Raw genomic sequence first — 21532 nt, 5'->3', positions numbered from 1 at the left:
GGAATCTTGGGTCGGCAGCAAAGGGCTAATCCCTCCGACTCAAACGGGCTTTAGGGCTGGAATGGAATGGGCACGCTCACAAACTTATCCGCGCTAACCCTCCTGGCTAAAAAGGCAATCGATAACTCCACTACGCTTTACACTTGTTTCTTAGACTTGGCAGCTGCTTTCGATAAAGTGCCTAGATCCAAACTTTGGGCCAAAATGAATGCCTGGGGCGCGCCGCCAAAGCTACTGGGAGCAATTATAGAGCTATACTCGCACACCTGGGTTCAAATAAAAAAAGGAGACGGCCGATGCCTAACTAAGAAATTCACAACTTTGAACGGCCTAAAACAAGGCTGCGTGTTGGCTCCCAGCCTCTTTAACATCTACACCGCAGACCTAGAAAGTGATCTACGTACAATCCAGGGAGATCCACCAAAACTGGACCAAACACCCATAGCCAGTCTACAATATGCAGACAACATTGTGCTCCTCTCAAAAACCCCGATCGGCCTACAACGTTTGATTTCCAAACTCGCGCTATACATCACCAAAGCACAATTAACTATAAACCTCAAAAAATCAAATATCCTATGTTTCTCCAGCCCTCGAAAGAAAAAAACAAAATTTGTATGGAGGATAAATTCTTCTACATTAACACAGGTGGACAAATATAAATATTTGGGCATTTTACTCCACTATCAATTCAAGTACAATCACCACTCAGAACTGGGGAAATCAAAAGCCAAACAGCTTCAATTTGCCTTTAAAACCATACAAAAACACCTAAGTGGCAGTTCCACCAGCCATATGTTAAAGATCGTAGCTGCCAAATTCTTGCCATTGCTCACATATGGCTCGGAAATGATGGCAATCAGGGACTCCGCAGTGCTAAATCTCGCCCAATCCAGACTGTTTAAAAACCTCTTTTCGATCCCGAGACATATCTCACAAGCCCAAACACGTTTGGAATATGGACTAACTAATCAGACTCCGGCAAGACAAGGTGCTCTGGCCAAATACTACTGGCGCATGAGGGATGCTGAAGATGATACCCTTGCCCACCTCTGCTGGCTAGAGGTCGAAAAACAGGCCGGGTCCTCTAATTCAACATACAAATCCCTTAGGCAAGCACTCGATTCATTAAAGCTGGAAGAAGCCTGGCTCTCACCTATATCCTACAACGCTTTTAAACAGCTTACCAACAAAGCCATCAAACAAGTATCGCTGCTAATGGACAAAGCCACAGTGGCTGGTAAAAGCCATGCCTGGATTGTGTTGCCAACTTACAAACACCTGAAACCTCAACCATACTTGCAAGATTGTTTCAGGGACTATTATAAGAGGAAATTAAGCCTTCTGAGGCTGGGATGCTTTTCGAGTAAAGACTTCACCCCCAAATGGCAACGGTCCTGGTCAACTTCTGCCTGTCGTCTCTGCGGCAACGCCGTAGAGTCTTTATTGCACTTAATATGCATATGCCCGGTACTGCAAAAATCAAGGAAAACGCTTTTGGTCCCACTTTTAAGAGAAGCTCAGGCAAGAACTTGCAGGGCGGCTGTGATAGAATGCCTTAGCGGATCTCGGATACAACTAGCTTGCAAAACTATAAAATTCTTGGCTCATGCTGCTGAAGAGCTAGAAAACAAGGCAGTAATTAAAGATGACCTTGGCCAACTGGTCTCATCACGGTTGACCCTGGACCCCCACCTTCTTTCCTAACGGATACCCCTTTACTCTCACTTTTCCAGGTTGCGTTCTTCATTCTGAGTCAAAATGTGTATCTCCCACCAAATTACACTTATTCCCCAAAGTATTTGCCCCTTTTCCCAGAACATTCATCTGTTGTTTCGAAGTTCCAACGAGATAGTTATACTGTCCTTCAGCTATATCTTTATAATTTTATTCTGCGATTGTATATTTGTGTAAGTTAGCTATGATTACGTTATTTTAACTTATTATTTTTCAGGTGATTTTAAAGTTGTTTTTATGTTGACTTCACGATGTACATGCTGTTTGCATGGTGGTAAGATCCACCCTTTTAAGATTTTTACAAATCAAATAAAGTACATTATATATAAAAGCCACCTGTTTTGTAGCTCTATTCAATCTCTTGCATAGCTGGACTACAGTAGCACCGTTCTTGCCTAATGCACTACTTTATGCATACACCCCTTCGTATTTCGAGGCCAAGTGAGAGAAGTGTGTAATACATCTCCTAGCATTTTTAAATTCCTCGAAGTTGTAAAATCGGTATTGTGTTACTGTTTACCTTCCTATTTGAAAATATAACCTCCACTTAACTTTTAGCAATGGACTACGGGTGCTACACGTCTTTGAATGTTTGATAAACATATGAAGGTTTTCACGTTTTAAAGAATAAATGTACTTAAACAATGTAATGCAAATAAAAAATATATAGAAAGTAATACACATGACACTTTTGAAAACGTAATTATTAAGGAAGTGAGCAACCCGGAATACCCTTGAGGGCTTGGGTAAGTAAATGTAGAAGGGTAAAGGTGCCTTCAAGGGACTTTGTTCAATTTAAGTTTGTTAGTTAAAATTAATATGAGAAGAACCAATTTATCGTCCTTACAGTGAATTAATCAAAACTGATCAAATCGTGTTGTCAACATGAAACATATAAACAAAGACACAGGGTGTATACGAAAAAAGTGTTTTTATCAAATAATTCATTAAGAAAAATCAGCTTCATATACAGACAATTAAACGAATAAGATTTTAGGACTGTGGGTACACATAAAAATAAATTACTAAGTGACTCAACAGAACCTAAAAAACACCTATCCCAAAACACATTGAGTAAAACAAAGCAAGGGATGAAGTGTAATGTCGACGTTTCGGTTTCTTAGCAGTTATTTGATGAAACCATCCTCAGGACTGTTATCAGTTCAGATCTGTATAGAAATATTGTAGTCTGCAAGTTAAAAGATATTTACAGTTACAATATTACATTGGCTATATTCGATACACCCTGGTGACAAAACAATAACACTAAACTGTAGTAACAAAAGACATAATATTTATAACATATACGTGAACATAGGGTTCATGCTCCTAAAGACAATATCAATATGTGGTTCATTAAATTAAAAACAACAAGCATTGCATTGGAAGAATTGCAAGTTAGAGAAAATCGGTAAGGTTAAGTTTGGGTAACTCGTAACTCAAATATGTAACTCACAGCGCTTCGATGCCGCACACACTGAACAGTCTGCGCTACATTAAAATACAGCTATGGAATCCTTGAATCTCGGATGTCGGTACATTGTGTACACAATTGTTCCACCATCTGTGACACAGCTTTCAATGTGCTTGACTTGTCACGTGTACTAAAGGCAAAAAAAAAAAAAAAGGTGTGGTTAAGTTTTTTAGTGAGTCTGCGCACTAACTGCCGTTTTACCTCGAGCTCTATGTCACATTAAATACGTCCATGTAATGTATTATTTTATTTCAATATTTTATTATAAAATAAAAGCAGAAATATTTCCAAAGAATGTATTCACACAATATAAACAAAGAAGAAGACATTTAGTGACCGGTGGTTCGCTCTGCAGCTCTTGGTCGCATTCGGAGGGGGAGGGGTCGTGTGAGCGTCCAGCTGTAGGTGACTGCACCGTGCCAGGTTGCTACCAGAGAGCAGTGGGCAAATGCTCGGACCCGGCTGGCACAGGGCACAGACGAGGCTGTATCTTTCGCGGTGCTCCTGCGACATGCTGCTGCGAGTCCTGTAAACTTATAATATATACCTGCGATATAGGAGTGAATTATTACACCTTGTCCGCCTGGTGTCCCAAATATGTATGGCCTGGGTGTATTTAGCTTCAGGCATATTGGCAACGTACATGTAACATAAAAACGTGACAAGGCTACAGAGAAGTTCGCAGCTCCCAGCAAGTATGCTGGGTTGTGAATCCACCAAAAAACAGCCTTGTAAACCCTTCCGACCTGCCTTTGCACGTACTCCACTTCCGCAGTTCATTGCCGTACCGTAAACCATCCATTCATCCAGCCAGCCTGAGGCTGCCACTGTCCAATCAGGATCCCTCCTCGCTGATTACCGGAGCCCCCTGGGGCTCCTATTAGGGTCCGAGGTCCACCAGGTTGGAGGACATGGGGTTCAAGATGGAGTCCTGTAAAGTGTGGTGGTGCATGGGGTCTGGTCCGGACACGGGGATGGCGCTTAGACCCTGGGGGTGTCCCATGCCATGCAGGGGGTGCAGACCAGGGTTCGAGGAGAGCATCATGGCCGGGCTCGAGGACCGGTGCTCCGGAGTTCCCAGGGGCGTCTTTTCCTCATCGGAACTCCCCAAAACTGTCTTATTTTTGCCGTTCATGGAGGACGATAAGGCGTTGTGGCTGTTGGAGTTCTCGCTGTTCTCCCTGTAGAGGAAAATGGGCAGAGACGATACTGTCTGTGTCCGGCCCGGAGGCTCAAAATGGACAAAACCACAGGGGCAGAGAGGTGGGTGTGAAAAGACTGAATGGAGGGCAGCAGAAAAAGAAACTTAAAGCAGAAACTGTCAAAACACTGAGCAGCAGGCTGAGAGATGTGAGGATATAAATGACAGAGCAACACACTGTAAGGAGAACACAGCAATACAAGGGGTAAAAAGTTCGAAAATGAGCAGCGAGGGTTATATGGACCCTATTGAAACTACAACAGAGGAAGAGACGCGCAAACAGACTGGAAACAGAGCAGAAGGGACAGATGCAAAAGCTGAAGCCATACAGCCGAAGCCCGTTAAATGACGAAAAGAGAACAAAATGAAAGGAACAGAAGTCACTGGGCATAAACACAGAGGATGCAGAGAAGAAGGCTGAAATCACAGCAGTGGAAGAGACGCACGACAGAATGAAAGAGTAAAAGAGGTGAGGAGGAAGAGACACACAGATATAAAAAAACAGGAGAGCGAGAGGCAGTCTGAAATCACAACAGTGGAAGAGACACACAACAGAATGAAAGAGTAGACGAGGTGAAGAGGAAGAGACACACAGATATAAAACAAGTTAGACTGAACTGTCTGTTCAGAGAGTATTCATAAACTGATGAAGAGAAGCAAACTGAAAGTACGGCCGGCCTGCGGCCGGCCAAGAATAATTAGGGGAGGAGAAGCCTTTGGGAAACTGCAGGGAAGGGGGCGGAGAGGAGGCTCTGATGGAGAGCGATGTAAAGCCATGCTTTGCAGCGAAACCTAACAAGAAGAGACATGGAACTCGGTGGGCTGTGTAGGCAATCAAGCGGAAAACGAAAGCCGTGCAAAACTAGATGGGCCGGCCAGCAGTGAATAATTAGGGGAGGTGCTGGGGAACAGATGCCCGTGAAGCAGGGGGCGGGGCAGCGGAACCCTTTGAAGTCACTGCCTGCGGCCGTGATGGCAAATGCTGCTGGCAGGAGAAGCTTGTGGGTGAAATGCAAGCTTGTGCACGAAGGAGCTTGTGGTCACGTGATTTCACGTGAACTTTGGAAAAACCGCTCGTAAAAAGTCAGCTTTTGGTTTGACAATAATAGGTCCGAGTTTCACTCGACCTAAAAAACACATTCGGTATGTACTGCCTCGCATGTCAATGCCTACTCTAACACTTCCGCACCACCTTGAGCTTGAACACAGCTTCTGGTTCTTTGGCACATGGTTGGAGCACATGTCAAACATCATGCCCTGCTCCCACAAAGGCAGCACTGGAAAACAAGACCTTATCATCCATTCGTATTGAAAAGGATTTCCGGTTACCCAATTGCAATTAAATTATTTTTGCTGCCTTGTCAGGGGTGTGAAGTTTTCTATAAATGACGCAATACATGTATTGAAAAATCTTAACCCCTTAAGTGTTGACCTCCCCATCCCCACTGTACTAAGCTCTTTCTTAGATCTCACCTAGGCAGCGCATGCACTGTCTCTTCAAGACATGCTGCATTCAAGATATGATTCAGAAAAGGGGGTGGTGATGAACAGAGTGTCTGAATTGAGCAGACCACTCTTACCCAGTCCAAAGATCAGGGCTTGATCCATCACCGTTATTTATCTCACTGCCCCATCCCAGCTCAGAACCTGGCTATATGCAAATCAGTCTGTCCCTGGCCCAGTGCATCATGGGAACAGGGCAGACTAAACTTACCAAGCCAATTCTTCACCAGAAAGGAGACAAGCTACCGGGGACCGGTTTCTGGCATTTCAGCCGTCTCCGGCCCGGCTTGCTTGAATCCTGATGGAGCAGTGAGAAAGGGACTCATGTCTGAGTATACCCTGCCACACCTATAGTGGCCAAAAACGATTCAGAAAAGGGGGTGAGACCCTTGCTCATTGCACCATCAGGATTCAAGCAAACCGGGCCGAAGACGGCTGTAATGCCAGAAACCGGTCCCCGGGAGCTTGTTTCCTTCCCAGTGTAAGAATTGGCTTTTGTAGTTTGGTTTGCCCTGTTCCCATCATGCACTGGGACAGGAACAGACTAATTTGCATACAGCCAGGTTCTGAAACTGGGATGGTGCAGTGAGCTAAAAAACGGTGTTGGATCTAGCCCTGATCTCTTGACTGGGTGAGAGCTTTCTGCTTAATTCAGAGACTCTGTCCCTCACCACCCCTTGTTGTAAATATTTTTGTCCACCCTAAGCGTGGAAGGGTATTCTCAGATGTGAGACCCTTGCTCATTGCACCATCAGGATTCAAGCAAACCGGGCCGAAGACGGCTGTAATGCAGGAAACCGGTCCCCGGTAGCTTGTTTCCTTCCCAGTGTAAGAATTGGCTTTTGTAGTTTGGTTTGCCCTGTTCCCATCATGCACTGGGACAGGAACAGACTAATTTGCATACAGCCAGGTTCTGAAACTGGGATGGTGTAGTGAGCTAAAAAACGGTGTTGGATCTAGCCCTGATCTCTTGACTGGGTGAGAGCTTTCTGCTTAATTCAGAGACTCTGTCCCTCACCACCCCTTGTTGTAAATATTTTTGTCCACCCTAAGCGTGGAAGGGTATTCTCAGATGTGAGACCCTTGCTCATTGCACATCAGGATTCAAGCAAACCGGGCCGAAGACGGCTGTAATGCCAGAAACCGGTCCCCGGGAGCTTGTTTCCTTCCCAGTGTAAGAATTGGCTTTTGTAGTTTGGTTTGCCCTGTTCCCATCATGCACTGGGACAGGAACAGACTAATTTGCATACAGCCAGGTTCTGAAACTGGGATGGTGCAGTGAGCTAAAAAACGGTGTTGGATCTAGCCCTGATCTCTTGACTGGGTGAGAGCTTTCTGCTTAATTCAGAGACTCTGTCCCTCACCACCCCTTGTTGTAAATATTTTTGTCCACCCTAAGCGTGGAAGGGTATTCTCAGATGTGAGACCCTTGCTCATTGCACCATCAGGATTCAAGCAAACCGGGCCGAAGACGGCTGTAATGCCAGAAACTGGTCCCCGGGAGCTTGTTTCCTTCCCAGTGTAAGAATTGGCTTTTGTAGTTTGGTTTGCCCTGTTCCCATCATGCACTGGGACAGGAACAGACTAATTTGCATACAGCCAGGTTCTGAAACTGGGATGGTGCAGTGAGCTAAAAAACGGTGTTGGATCTAGCCCTGATCTCTTGACTGGGTGAGAGCTTTCTGCTTAATTCAGAGACTCTATCCCTCACCACCCCTTGTTGTAAGCATTCAAGATATGGACATAAAGCTCCGCCTACTTTCCGCCCTTCTTTTTAATTGGCTCCTGTCCCTGTCCATTGTAAATGTTGGCTTTTCATTGGTCATTAGGCTTAGTAGACCCTCTTTAGTACCGCTTTGTTTCTTCTTGTAACCTCCCATGAGGACACACCTTGTTACACCCTAGGTTTTCATTACAACCTCAAGACACTATTTTCTTAACACCTTGAGTGCTCATGACGAACTCAGCTCGTCATGAGGCACAGTGGCGCTGTGCTCATGACGAGCTGAGCTCGTCCTGACCGCCGCGGCGCTCCCATGCGGGGATAATTCCCCTGCTTTGCTGAGCGTTCTAAGAAACGGGCGTGGTCATGACGAGCTCAGCTCGTCATGAGCACAGCGCCACCGTGCAGCGTGACGAGCTGAGCTCGTCACGGGTACCGCGGCGCCGCCCCCTCCCCCCGCACCGCGGGGGAATTCGCCCCGCGGCAAAGGGGTTAAAGGCCTTCAGACCGGACACTCACTTGGTCATAACTAGGTTGTCAGTGGTTACATTAATCGCTAGCACATCTCACGTTTATATTAGAGCTTCTATAAATTTCCCTTCATCAGCTCCACATAAAGTACAACCTAATCTGGATTTAATATAATATTTCTTTTGTCACATTTCAAAGTTACTTATTGTATATATGGACATAGGTATTTGAATGTACTTGTGGTGCGGTCTTGCATGCAATGCATTATGTGTAGGGTGGGTTTACCATATCTTCTGCAGGGTGCAGTACCATATGTGACGAAAAGTTTGATGCTCACTAGGGACTTCTTGGAGCAGCTTGCAGTACTGCACCTAGATATGCATTGCTAGTGCCTTACTCACTAGGGACCTCTAGGAGCAGCTTGTGGTACTTCACCCTGACATGCAGTGCTGGTGCCTTGCTCACTAGGGACCTCTAGGAGCAGTTTGTGGTACTGCACTGAGACATACAATGCTGGTTCCTGGCTCACTACGCAAGCATTTGCAATGCGCTAGGTCTTGCATTACTGAAAGTGTGAGTTATTGGCGTTGCATTATTATTTGCAACGCTAATACCTCAAACTACCAGTAATGCGAGACCTTTTGAATTGCAAATGCTTGTTAATAAATGTCACCACTACACAGTCCATAGGGCAGGGTACAGTGTATTTAGAAAGTTGGATATGTCCTTTTAAGTTTTACATGTCCTGGTAGTAAAAATAACACTTACATTTATTTTTCACTACAATGAAGCCTACTTCCCATTTGGAGCAGGTAGACAGTTCAGATTTGGTGTCTAAAGAATTGTAAATAAAAGCCCTCTTTAAGGGTAAAGTTATATTTTTATTCACAATTCTGAAAATGCCACTCTTGGAAAGGTGGCATGTTCTTGTCCTAACCATTGGGTGCCTCCAGCCTGATCCTGGGTCACATGGCAGTGTGTAGCTGGAAGTTGGTCTTTGTGTATTGCTCCCAGACAGACAAATGGAAGAGAGGGGTTGGCAGGATGGACCACAGTGAGTTAACAAGGAAGAGGAGCTGTCTGCTACTACACATGAACATCACAAAGGTTCTGCATGATCACTCTCACAAAGGCTTTGACACTGGAGTTGTGTGACCTCATACAAGAGGGGACCAGGACAGGGAGGAAAGGAATGCGTGATTGGGGGTGCAAATATCTAGAAGCTTCCTCTAATCCCAGGTTAACATCAGGGATGAATACTAGACCCTTGGACCTGACTCTTCAGTACACTTCTGGACCTACGGACACTATCAGGAAGAAGGACTGCTGAGCTGCTGAAAGGGCTGCCACTGTACTGGACTGCTGCCTGAAAGCATTGCTGCCTTGCTGTGCTGACCTCTTGCCTGGGTTAAAAGGACTAGACTTGCAACTGTGAACCCAAGACCCCAGAGTTACTTAAAGGAATAGTTGGATGGCCGCCTGATCAGATGCCTCGGGGACAAAACAGGTTTCCAACAACCTTGAACACAGCAGCGGGTCTCTGCCATCTGTGAGTCTTACCCACCCAAGTGGTGCCACCCCAGTCCTAGACCCTTAGAAGTGGGCCTGAAAGTGCTATCCCAGCCCATCCGTGGATTCGGCAGAACTGACACATCTCTGTGGCACATCACTCTTACTGCTCGACGTATTGCCCTTGGAACTGATGCATCACCTCCACCGGGTAGACTTCCTTGATGCAAGGACTTCCCATCGCTGCCCATGGGAACCGGAGCAGCACGACCCTTCCCCACGCCTGGACAGCGCCTCACCTATTGCAGCCCATGGAAACCGCCGCTTTGCAACGCATCTCCATGCAAGGACATCACACTTCTCAGATCCCAAGAACCACCATGATGCATCTCCTTGGCCGTACCTCGCCATCGCCTCTGCTGCACGACGCATCCTCAACACTGAGCTCCTCATCAAGCGGACACAAGTGGGGCCATGTAGCTCGCCCATGCTCTTTCGCGGTCGGCCTGAAATTGCAACTTTGTCCCAGTACAGCGCGATCAGATACCACAGTTGGTGCTTTGTGTCGCTATTTTCACTTCAATCTTTAAAATTGCAGATCACCGGTTGTTCTGATTTAGATTTTTGTCATTTTGGTCTTGATTATTAAAATGTACTTTATTTGTCTTAATTGGTGTGGGATTTTTCATGTGTTGGGTTTTTACTTTGTTACTGTTTGAAATGCTGCATAAATACTTTACACATTACCTCTAAGTTAAGCATAAATGCTATGTGTCAAACTACCAGAGTGTTGAACACAGGTCAATTTGGGGTTTGTTCGGGATTTCACCCTCGCAAGGATTGCGGTTACTGCTTGAGTAGGGATCCACCCCTCTCAACCACTAAACCAATTTCTTACAATGAGGAACAAAATAATTTTCCCAAACAGAATCACCCACCCCAAAATTTCTCTGTGTAAGAAAACCAAATCACTGAACTAGGTGTTTATATTTTCAACTGTTGGATTTGGTCTCTCGCTGTCTGAGGATCTATGACCAGCACCACCTTTATTTGTATTCTACAATTTGCTAAATGTGTTTTTTTTCCACCTAGTTCTCACATCCCCAAATTTCAATTTAAATCTTATGATCAAACATAATTGAACACTATTATATGTTATAAATAAATGACCTCAGATGCATAGATCAGTACGAGATCTTTTTGTCATCCTATTACTATTTAGCTTTTAACAACATTCTCTATGGTGAGGGACTGCGAGGTAGTTTTGAGAGATAGATGGAATGAATGGAGGGAAGAGAGGGCACTCGCACTATGCGAACTTCAAACATATAACTTGGACTAATATGTGAATCATTCTGCCTTTGTTTTGTTATAACTGTGAGGCTCATGTGAACCCTTACTTGCTGCGTGGACATGTAACTATTTGCAATGTCAGATTGTTCTACTTCTATTTTTTATCTTTACTAGAAGCACTCATGATGCCTTTGTCTGGGTCAATATATGGTCTTCTTAATGGATTACTGCAAGTCTAGCTACATGCCAAAGAAGGGCCTTCAAGCATATCATAATCAGTTCTTCATTTAAGTTTAGAAGTTTCTGGCTTTACCTCTTGTGCTTCTCTGGACAGTCTGAGAAAACCATCACTTTATGTCTTGCTGCCGTAAGGTCTTGTATTTTAGCCATCCAGTGAATTATCTGATCCCTTTGTCTGTGGCTTCTCAGTTCAGCAATATTTGTACACCTTTTCCTGATGCTTTTGAAAAAAATGTAACCTGCAGGGATGGCCTCAGATGTAAGGCATTTGAAATGTCCTCAAATCTCTGTGCAGTTGGCGACATGTTCGTACTATTTTCTTGGGGCTCTTGGATGCTAACTGTTTTTAAGATGGGTTCCCTTCTATTATTTTAAGATGGGTTCCCTTCTATTATTTTCAAGCCTCTCAACCTATGAATCTAACTAGAAAATAGAGGGCTAGGCTAAATTTGTATTCACTTTGAGGCTCATGGAGCCACTCCCTATATCATACACTCGTTCTGTTTTTGCCATCCCAAAAGTAATAAACTCATGTTGGTCGTCCATGAATTTGGCCCCTATAATTCCCAGTTTTTCCCCCCAAACTTTTAAAAGACTCCATTGTGAAATATTCACCTTAAGATAATTATACATTACAGGCATTCAGCATCTCTCTAAACAATTTATATTACTCCTTTGCCTAGGATGAGGGTGATTGCACACAGCTCTTATTTGCTTAAGGCTAATATACACATGTGCAAGGATGGTGATTGTGGTTACTGAGTAGGGAAAGGTGGGCACATCGTATTCCAGCCCTTGGAAGCTGTTTGTCCTTCAGCCAGTGTTTACTGGTAAGACTGATGGGCTAAAGAAATAGTTATTTTCCTGCAGCCTACCCTTACTGAGAAAGATCTTCTATACAGCAATTGGCACCTGAGTTTTTATCGAATCCTGCATGTGGGTGCGCGCGATTGGTGAAGACCTTTTGTTTTCGTGCCTTGGCCCTTGACCGTTGCCAGCCAAATTCACTTGTACATATGCCAGGGCCTATTTTCGCTTAAATGATCCCGCTGCTCTAGTAAATTGGTTGTGAATTGCTCTCACTACCTTCAGCAGCCTTATTCACTACACATCCTACCAGAAACCTACAGCTGAAACGAAATTGTTTTTTGTGTATTGACCTGCTTGTTTGTGGGAGGCGCAGGGAGACCAGATGCTTAGCTCGAGATGCTGCTGCTGGTTGTGTTCTGTTTGTGTTATGTTTACATAGCCCTTCACTGTGCACTGGAACAGTTCAGACGACTCCCATTCTGGGATATATTTTCACTCTTGTATTATGTATGCTTTTACAAGAAAGCACGCTTTTTATCATCTGACTCAAATTGCATAACGTTTCCCCATCTCTAGAAAGGAAAGACTTAGTTTCTCCATCAGACCCTCTGTTAAATCAATTCATACAATATTTCCCACTCATTTATTTTTAATTCTCCTTTTTTGTCACATTTCATTTAAATGGGTTTAATTTGGTAGTTTATCATGGGTAGTACAGAGCCCCAAACTCTGAAAATTACTTCGACCTGTCCATGAAGGTACAGCTACACCACTTACTTTTCAAGACACTTCTCCAAACAGAAATGTTCAAAGGACATTCGATGGAAGTGCTTCCCAAGGCAGCGAGTGACGAATGTCACATAAAGGTAAATACTCCAAAGTAGATATAATATGCATACTGCCTTCAGTAACACTCCTAAATACATGAATTGATTCATATAGGAAAGAGGAAGAAACACTATATTTTTAAGGTGTCCTTAATGTTAAAAATAAGTTAAGATTATAAAGAGGGGGTAGTGTAAAGTCCACTTCTTAGATTCTACAATGTCATGCAGTTATGTGGAGCGTTATGTGGAGTGCATTGTTGGTGTCTTGAACTTTTAGGTGTGCATTAGTATTTTCTGTTTCACCATCTTGGGAAGGAATATTGGAGAGTAAAATAGATAGGTACTCTCACAAACTAAACTACCCGATACAATTCATGACAATGTCGGTTTTGATGAGAGCAACCATTTCAGGTGCCACTCTTTTCTGTAGCCGAGAGCGAGATAACGTGTGACTAACTTCTGTTCTTTTTCAGATTCCAGGGTCTTTCAAATCTCCCTAAAATGGCTATGTGCGCCCCAAGCAGAAACGACTCTCTGGAAGAAATCCGCATGAGCAGTGAAGATCTGCTGGAGAAACAAGAACTAGACGCTGGTGGTTTTGGAATGGTATCACTCTGCTTTCACAGAAGGCATGGACTAGTTGTACTGAAAACTGTGTACACTGGACCTCAGCGCACAGAGTAAGTGGCACAGGGATGCATTTTGTGCTAGTCATCACTAGTTAGTCTGTGTCTTTGACAAAGCACATCAAAGTAACCTGAAACTGTGAGTCTGCACTTCTTTGTCATTATACAGGCGTTCCTTTCAATAATGGAGGCAACTTTCACAACAGATGAAAAGGTAAAATTACAGACTGACGTTATGATCTATCACAATCTTGTGTGCCCAACGTGGAGAGGAATGTGCTTATCCATTGCAGTATTATCTTTTTTGTTTGTTTATTGGTTCTGGTCTTTCAAGGTTCTTCATGGTGACCGTGATTTCTCACAGAGTATCTTTGGACATATTAAATCTTGCATTGATAGTTGAAATCGACAACCTAGTTTGCCTATCACTCAAATAAAATGCAGACGTTATTGCCAAGAGTGGCTCTGTTCTTTGAACACCCAGCTACCATTCTCTTCAATAAGAGTGGGCGGGGTTTTAACCACTCACATGGCCTGATAAATCCCAAAGTAATGTATTGTCACTTGAAGCCAGGCCAATACCAAGTTGAAAATAAAGGACTGTAAAAAAGGAAAAATCATTAATCTGGCCATCTCCGCTTCCAGCATCATCTGGAGTCCTTCAGTAGCCTTACTTTGGCTTTCCTATGCAGTCATCTATCCATTGCTCCACTGCTAGTTCTTTGTTATACAAAGGACCACAGGTATAACATACATAGACACATTTGGTGAAGTTGATGGCATATACAAGACCCATCCTAGGGGTTCTTGTAATCCCCAAACATCCAAAAAGAGATATGTATTGATAATAGAAGAGGTCCCATTTTTCATTGATCTGTTCATTCCTTTCTTGATCTGTAGCATAAAAGCATTTTGGGAAGCTAAACATCAAACTCTGAGAAATGTTCTTCTGGATATGGATACTCAAATCACTGTTTGGTAAGCTTCCAAACTAACAGTTCAGCATAGAGGGCACACGTTTTGGCCCAGGGAACGTGTGGAACTGTCAATGAGTAATTTGAGCTCCAAATGCTTCTTCTTTATAATAGCAACGCTTTAGTCGAGCGTGAGGACATTTGCTACTTTGGTTTCATGTGACTGGTATGCAAGTTGATATCAGTCTTTCTTTCAGTGCAGTCTTAGTTATAGAAACATGCTATTGGTATCTAAGTGGGTCACCCAATTTTGGGTTCACCTTGATTGGAAGGGAACTACATCTCTCTGTAAAGATGCCACAGTTTATGTTCCCTTAAATTATCACAGCTCGTATCCCCAAGCTGATAGGATCACTGGCCAGATAAACATACTGTATTCTCCCACCTCCTCAGCCTTGTCCAGGATCTTTGTAAGAGCGCCTGCCACATCCAGTAGTTTATCCTAGCTAGCCCGCAAGGACCTGTCAATGTCCTTCTTATTGTCCTTTACGAATTATGAATGTGACCAATTGGCCATCAATCTCAGGTGTTGCAGCGAAATTCCCCTCCAAAGTAGGACAGGGTATTTGACTCTGTCTACCCCTGAATTCTTGATCCAGGGGCTTCTTGAGATGGCTAGACAGGTATTGTGCTACATTATCCGCCATAGTCCAAAATGAGGATGTAGGAGGGTAAATATACTCTGGGTCCAGCATATCTTCTGGTGTTTTTTTTTTTTTTTTGGCAAAGACGTTTATTGGGGTTTGCAACACATACACAGCTTTTGCCTACAACCCTGAGGCCGGCTGCCATTTACTTTAATACTTTATCAAAATAAGTAGACAATTTTCCCCACCCGGCAGTGTCGGTCGGTAACCATTCAATAACATTGTTGCAGGAAGTCCATTTCACATGCTTGAAAAATGTGTGTGCGTCTTTCTTTTACATATTTAATTTTTTATAACCTTGAACAAAACTCGTGTCTCTATAGGTGTATCAAGCAACCTTTTTTGTCTCACACCCCTATCCTATCCAATACAGTGGCAGAATAGCTCATACTCACAACCCAAGTCCAAAAAGTCCCAGAGTTCTACAGGTGAGGGAGTTGATTCATCGGACAAGCCCACATTAATCACAGTACGCCTGGTCAGCCACGCCGTGCTGTCTTTAGTCTATGTCTTCTTCATCCTCTGAGCTATCAATGTTGTCCTCCGGTAGGGATTCACATATATCCCCCCGGTAACTATTCCATGGCATCCACACCTTATTCCACTTGCGAGGGTTGGCTCTCATTTTATACACTGCTCTTTCAATCACTAGAAGCATGTCCATATTTCTGCACCACTGAGCCAGAGTCGGTGTTTCCATAGCCCCCCACTTCTGTGCTATATCCCGTTTAGCCACCATCATCCCCACAGTGGCCCATTGTTGCCCCTGGCGTGTCAAATCATTCAGACCCCACACGTTCAACAGACATACGTGCGGATCGGGGGTAAGGGAGACTTCTAGAGTTTGGAAAATGGTACGCAACACCTGTCGCCAGTAGTCAACAATAACCGGGCAATCCCAAAGTGTGTGTAACAGTGTACCCTCCTCCCCACAGTTTCTGAGACAATATGGGTGGTCGGCTCTATGCATTTTATGTAGCGCGGTCCTTGTTAAGTAAACTCGGTGTAATATTTTAAACTGCACCAATCTGAATTGTGATGAAATACCCTCTTCCCTGGGGGATGCCAGCTCTGCGTTCCAATCTGTGTCGTCCATTGTCCCCAGTTCACCCTCCCATTTTTCTCGCAATTTACACAGCGGGTCCGGTAAGTTGTTTATCAACTTCCGGTAGGTCAGGGAAGTGGCACTAGCTTCCATGTAGTCAGTTAAGAGGCGGTCTTCCAGCGGAGATGATTCTGGTACCTCCGTGCCTACCTCTATGGCCGTCATTAGCGCATGTCTTATCTGTACATAGCGGTAGGTTTCGTTAGGGCCCAAGTGGTATTGTTGTTGAAGGCGCTCAAACAGTATCACCCCTTCCTTTGTCCATAGGTCTCCCACAGTGGAGATTCCTATATCATCCCACCTTGTGAAACCTTTGCTATGCCTGAGTTGTCCCAAGGCCTTGGTGTCCCACAGGGGTGTAAGTTTGGTAATAACACCCCCCCACTTAAATCTAGTTTGTGCTCTATGCCACAGCGCCACTGTGTGTCTGGTCGGACCTATTCGTTTTGCCGCAGCACCTCTATGATATAGCGGGGCTAGTAAACTGTGAGTGCCCAGCTGTGCCCTATCCGCTAGGTAAGCCGGGTCGTCCTGCGGGGCATGGAGCCACTGGTTTATCACTTTAAGTTGTGCCGCCCAGTAGTACATTTGCACATCGGGCAGGGCTATCCCGCCATCGTACCAGCCCCGAACGAGCTTAAGGTTTGCTATACGAGCTGGACGATTGCCCCACACCAACCCAGTGATTTAGGCCGTCACCCTCCGGAAGTAGTCAGGCGATACCAGAACCGGTGAATTTTCTAGTACATAGAGGAATCGCGGCAGCGCCATCATTTTGAACAGCGCCGCCCTTCCAGCATAGTCAGTGGGAGTGCTGTCCAATGTCTCACATCAGCCTTCAGGCGATCTAAGAGTGTTACTAGATTCAGGTCGTAAAAGGCCCGGTCATCACGGGTGATAAAGATCCCCAGGTATTTAAAGGGGGAGTCTGCTACCTTCAGTGGGCAATCCGCGGGGAAAGTCGGTAAGGCACCTTTTAGGTCGTAGATGATGGACTTCGACCAGTTGATACTGTATCCGGATGTTCAGCCATGTTCATCACATAGCGTTAGGAGTATTGGTACACACCTTTCCGGATCCGACAAATAAATGAGCATGTCGTCAGCATAAAGGGAGACTCTGTCTTCCCAATCATTACCCCAACATATGCCCTTTAAGAGCGGGGAAGCCCGTATCGTGGTGGCCAGTGGCTCCAGGACCAAGGCGAATAGCAAAGGGGAGAGTGGGCACCCCTGTCTTGTCCCTCTAGCCAGTGGTATCTCACGGGAGATATGCCCGTTCGCTGCTACATGTGCTACCGGACTAGCGTATAGGAGTCGTATCCATGAAATAAATTTGGGGCCGAAACCCATGTGCGCTAGTACCGCAAAGAGATATTGCCATTCCACCATATCAAACGCCATCCTGGCGTCTAATGATAGGATGGCTACTGGTTCGGTCAACAAAGGGGCTCGGCAACACTCCGTGTATCCTTCTAAGATTCAATGCCGTGCTCCTGTGTGGCATGAACCCGGACTGATCCGGGTGGATTAGATGAGCGAGGTGGGGCATCAGTCTGTTAGCTAACAGCTTTGCTAAAATTTTTGCCTCTACGTTAATGAGCGATATTGGGCGGTATGATGTACATTCTACAAGTGATTTGTCTGGTTTCGGAATCGCCACAATTGTCGCCATTCTCTGGTCGAGGGGCAGAATCCCTCTTTCTAGACTATCGTTATACATTGCCAGCAGTGGCTTACTTAACCTCTCTGACATCACCTTATACCATTCAATGGGTATCCCATTGGGCCCCAGAGCCTTCCCCAAGTGGAGTGCACCGATTGCCAATTGTATCTCTTCCGGCGTTAAGTCGGTGTCTAACTCTTCCGCGTCCTCTCGTGTTAGGGTTCGGGTCGGCACCATATGAAGTGCCACAGTTGCCATCTCTGGTGTTATTTCGACATCTGGCGTGTAGACCCTATGGTAGTGATCTGCTAAGGCTTCTACAATTTCGGACGGACGTGTGTGCAGTTCTCCATCGGAGCCCTGCAGTTGTAAAATGTGTCTGCCACCTGTCCTCTTTTTATCCAGCCATGCCAGGAGCTTGCTTGCTTTATCCCCTATGTTGTATACTCTATGCGCCGTTTCCTCTATATTTCCGATCACTCCACATCTCAGGTGGTCATTGTGGAGCCGCTGTGAAAGCTGCAGTGAGTGTAGTGTGTCTACCGTTGGGTTAGCCATATGGGCCAGATTTGCCCTGTTTAGTTGTGTTTCTAGCTCTAGTAGTTCGTCTTTTTGCGTCCGCTTGTGTCCCGTTATGGTTGCAATGGCCTGCCCTCTCAAAACTGTTTTATAAGCTTCCCACACAATCGCCGGTGATGTTACTGAGGTTGCATTCTCGGCAAAGTAGTGCTGAGTCGTTTTCTTTAATTCCCGTCTAATGTGCGGTATCTGCAAATAGCCCGGGAAAATCGGGTACACCCTCCTACGGGCCCTTTCCGAACAGGACAACGTCAGCACAATCGGGGAATGGTCAGATATGCCTCTGGGTTTAATTTGGATGTCGTCTATGGTAAGAAGGCCTCCCCCCAAGGTGAGGAAATAGTCAATACGGGACAGACTATTGTGTACCGCTGAGTAGTACGTGTATTGCTGTTCTCCCGAGTGCAGCTGCCGCCAGACATCCACCAACCCTTGCGCCTCCAGAAAGTCATTTAGCTTGGAGGGGCCCGTGGGCGCTGTCCCAGTCGGGAGCCTGTCATGTGTGTTGTGTACCACTGCCTTAAAGTCTCCTCCTATAAGAAGGTCGCCCTCCGGCAGTTCAAGTAGGAATTTCCCTAGCTCTGGAAAGGCAATTGTGTGGAGTGCTGGAGGGATGTACACTGAGACTATATTTACCGGCCTACCCTCCCAGTGTCCATGCACTGCCACGAAGCGGCCATGATCGTCTGTTTTAGTGGCGTGTAGTATGAAGTTGGACGACCTCCGCAGTAGAATGCCCGTTCCGAGCGAACCCGAGGTGAAGGCTGAGTGTGCTATCATATGGTAGCCCCGTCTATCTAATGCCTGACTAGCCTTGCCCACTAGGTGTGTTTCCTGAAGTAGAACCAAAGCAGGGCCCAACCTCCGAATGCTTTGCAAAACCAGTCCCCGCTTAATCTTGTCCCCCAGCCCTCTAACATTCCAAGACATCAGAAGCAGTGGTGGTACTGGCCCCAGCATCAATCTGTGAATTCTGTGCCATGTCTCTTTGTGTCATTGCCCTTGTGTATTGAAAGACCCGTGATCAGCATGAGCCACTGTCGCTGTGATGGGTGCGTATCTGCTCGTTTATCTTTTTACTTCACCCCACCTACCTGAGCCAAACAGTGAAAAAAACTGAAAGCATCCCCTCCCCCCCCTGCTACACGGACCCTGAACTGCCCGCCCCCCCAACTTAGCAGAGTGCTTAACCCATTCCCAACACAATATACTTGCTCGCTGGGGTAGAGGACTCCCCGGAGTCGGCGGCCCCTCTCCCCCTCCTTGGAGGACCTCCGCCCAGTGTCCATTGGCGGTTCTTCAGGCAGTCTAATAGGATGACATTACTGTACAGTTGCCGGGTGCTCATTGTTCCTCGGTGTCCTCCGCATGTCCATCTCCTCTTGGCAGCGACCCATTCTCCGTCATTCCTCCTGATGCTTGAGAGTGTTGATGTCAGTCAGTATCCTGTGACCCATTTGTCCTGTGTGGTCTGCGGGGTTGACAGCCGGTCGGCAGCCCTCCAACCAGTCCTGGGCGATCTCTGGGGTGTCAAAGAACCAGGTTTTATTGTCAGCCTCAATTCGCAGCCTGGCCGGGAAGAGCATAGAGTACGGAATTTCCCTCCTCCTAAGTTCTTTCTTCACATCAGTGAACGTCCTCCTTCTGCGCGCGAACTCCACCGTGTAGTCCGGGAAGAAGGACAGCGTAGAATTTAGGACCTTGACAGGGGGGGGGGGAGACTCGCGCTGCCTGCAGGATTACGTCTCTGTCTCGAAAGTTGAATAGGCGTGCTATGATAGGCCGTGGGGCCGCCCCTTGTTTAGGCTGACCCCCCGGGACACGATGAGCTCTTTCCACAGAGTAGAAGGTGGATAGGCCTTTGGGTTGAAGCTCCCGTTTAATTAGGTCTTCCACATAAAGGTCTGTCGCTCTGGTGCCTTCGGATTCTGGTATTCCAATTATGCTGATGCTATTCCGCCTCGAGCGTCCTTTCTGATCATCCAACCTTTCCTTCAGTGTCTTGTTTTCTGTCGATAACCGCTCCATAGCTGTTTGTAGCTCCGACACATCTTCCACCAGAGATTTAGTGACCACCTCCATGGAGCTGACCTTTTCTGACATTTTGTGAAAGTCCGCCCTAATCAAAGTGATTTCGGTAGAGATCGTGCCTATTGTTGCCTGCATTTGCGACAGCGCCTGCATAACATCGTCGAACGGCGCCTTTTTCCCCCCCGTTTCCGTCTGCGGATTTTCCAGTTGTCGTCTTGCTTCCAGCCGGGGAAGAGGCGTCCTTTTCATACGTGAATTTATCCATGTGGGTCTGTGTCGCACCCTTCTTGGGGCCCCTGCCCGCCATTCCGCTGGCTGCTGTGGTCTTCTTCGCTCGCTGTTTGGTCCTGTACCAACGTGGTCCGCAGTGCCGGACCCGTCACGACCAATCCTGCCGGTCTGGAGGGTGAGGAGTGCCCAACGTGTTGCCGCGACCACAGGCTAGTGGCAGAGTCCGTTCTGTGCGTCCAGCCCAGGTCACACCAATCGCCCCAGTGGAGTACTGCGCCTTTCCAACCCGGCTATAAGGTCCTTTGTGCACTTTCTTTAAGGGAGGTCACTCAGTATCCACTGCGTCTGCATCAGGTATCAGTCCATGGGGTAGCAGCGGTGCCGGCAGTGCCTGCTAAAGTGATCCTCCTGGGCGAGTGGAGCAATTACAGTTATCCAGGGCGGTCCCCAACCAGTGTTATTAAAGGGGGGGAGCGGACAGCTCATGCAGTTTCACTTACGGAAGGGGGTTATGGCGCCAATAAGTTCGCAGGATCTGCCGGAGCTCCCGGTGCTGTGATGGCATCTGCTTCGTGTGGAGCGCTGTGCGCCTTATGGAAGCGCCGGCTGCGTGGCGGGGCACAGTCAAGGACGGTGCAATGTCATCAGCAGGGGGGGCCTCAGCGCATCAGTAATCCGCAGCGCCAAGCTTCTGTTGTGACCTGCAGTTGTGGCGTGTATAGAGTTCGCCTTGCGGCACTCAGCTGTGCAGACGGCGACCAAAGCTTGCTACCGCCAAGGCCCTCGGTCTCGCAGGCTGCACTCCCGGGGCATTCAATGGGACGGCGGGCCAGTCCCAGGTCTGCTGTACATTCACGATAAAGGTGGCGCCCGCCCCCCTCTTCAG

At 46.3% G+C, this 21532-nt stretch overlaps 1 protein-coding gene across 1 annotated transcript in view; it reads left to right on the top strand.

Moving 5' to 3' along the window:
* Positions 1-21532, top strand: part of RIPK1 (receptor interacting serine/threonine kinase 1) — a 231933-nt gene that overhangs the window by 87138 nt on the left and 123263 nt on the right. Inside the window, exon 2 of the mRNA XM_086965049.1 lies at positions 13262-13468. Within this exon, the coding sequence (XP_086821175.1) occupies positions 13290-13468 (179 nt within the window). The 5' untranslated portion in view covers positions 13262-13289. The remainder of the gene's footprint in view (positions 1-13261; positions 13469-21532) is intronic.

Source organism: Lissotriton vulgaris, chromosome 4_1 (assembly GCF_964263255.1).
Source record: "Lissotriton vulgaris chromosome 4_1, aLisVul1.2, whole genome shotgun sequence".
Lineage (NCBI taxonomy): Eukaryota > Metazoa > Chordata > Amphibia > Caudata > Salamandridae > Lissotriton > Lissotriton vulgaris.
The sequence above is the reverse complement of the archived record's forward strand: the minus strand, read 5'-3'. Positions and strand labels throughout refer to the sequence as shown.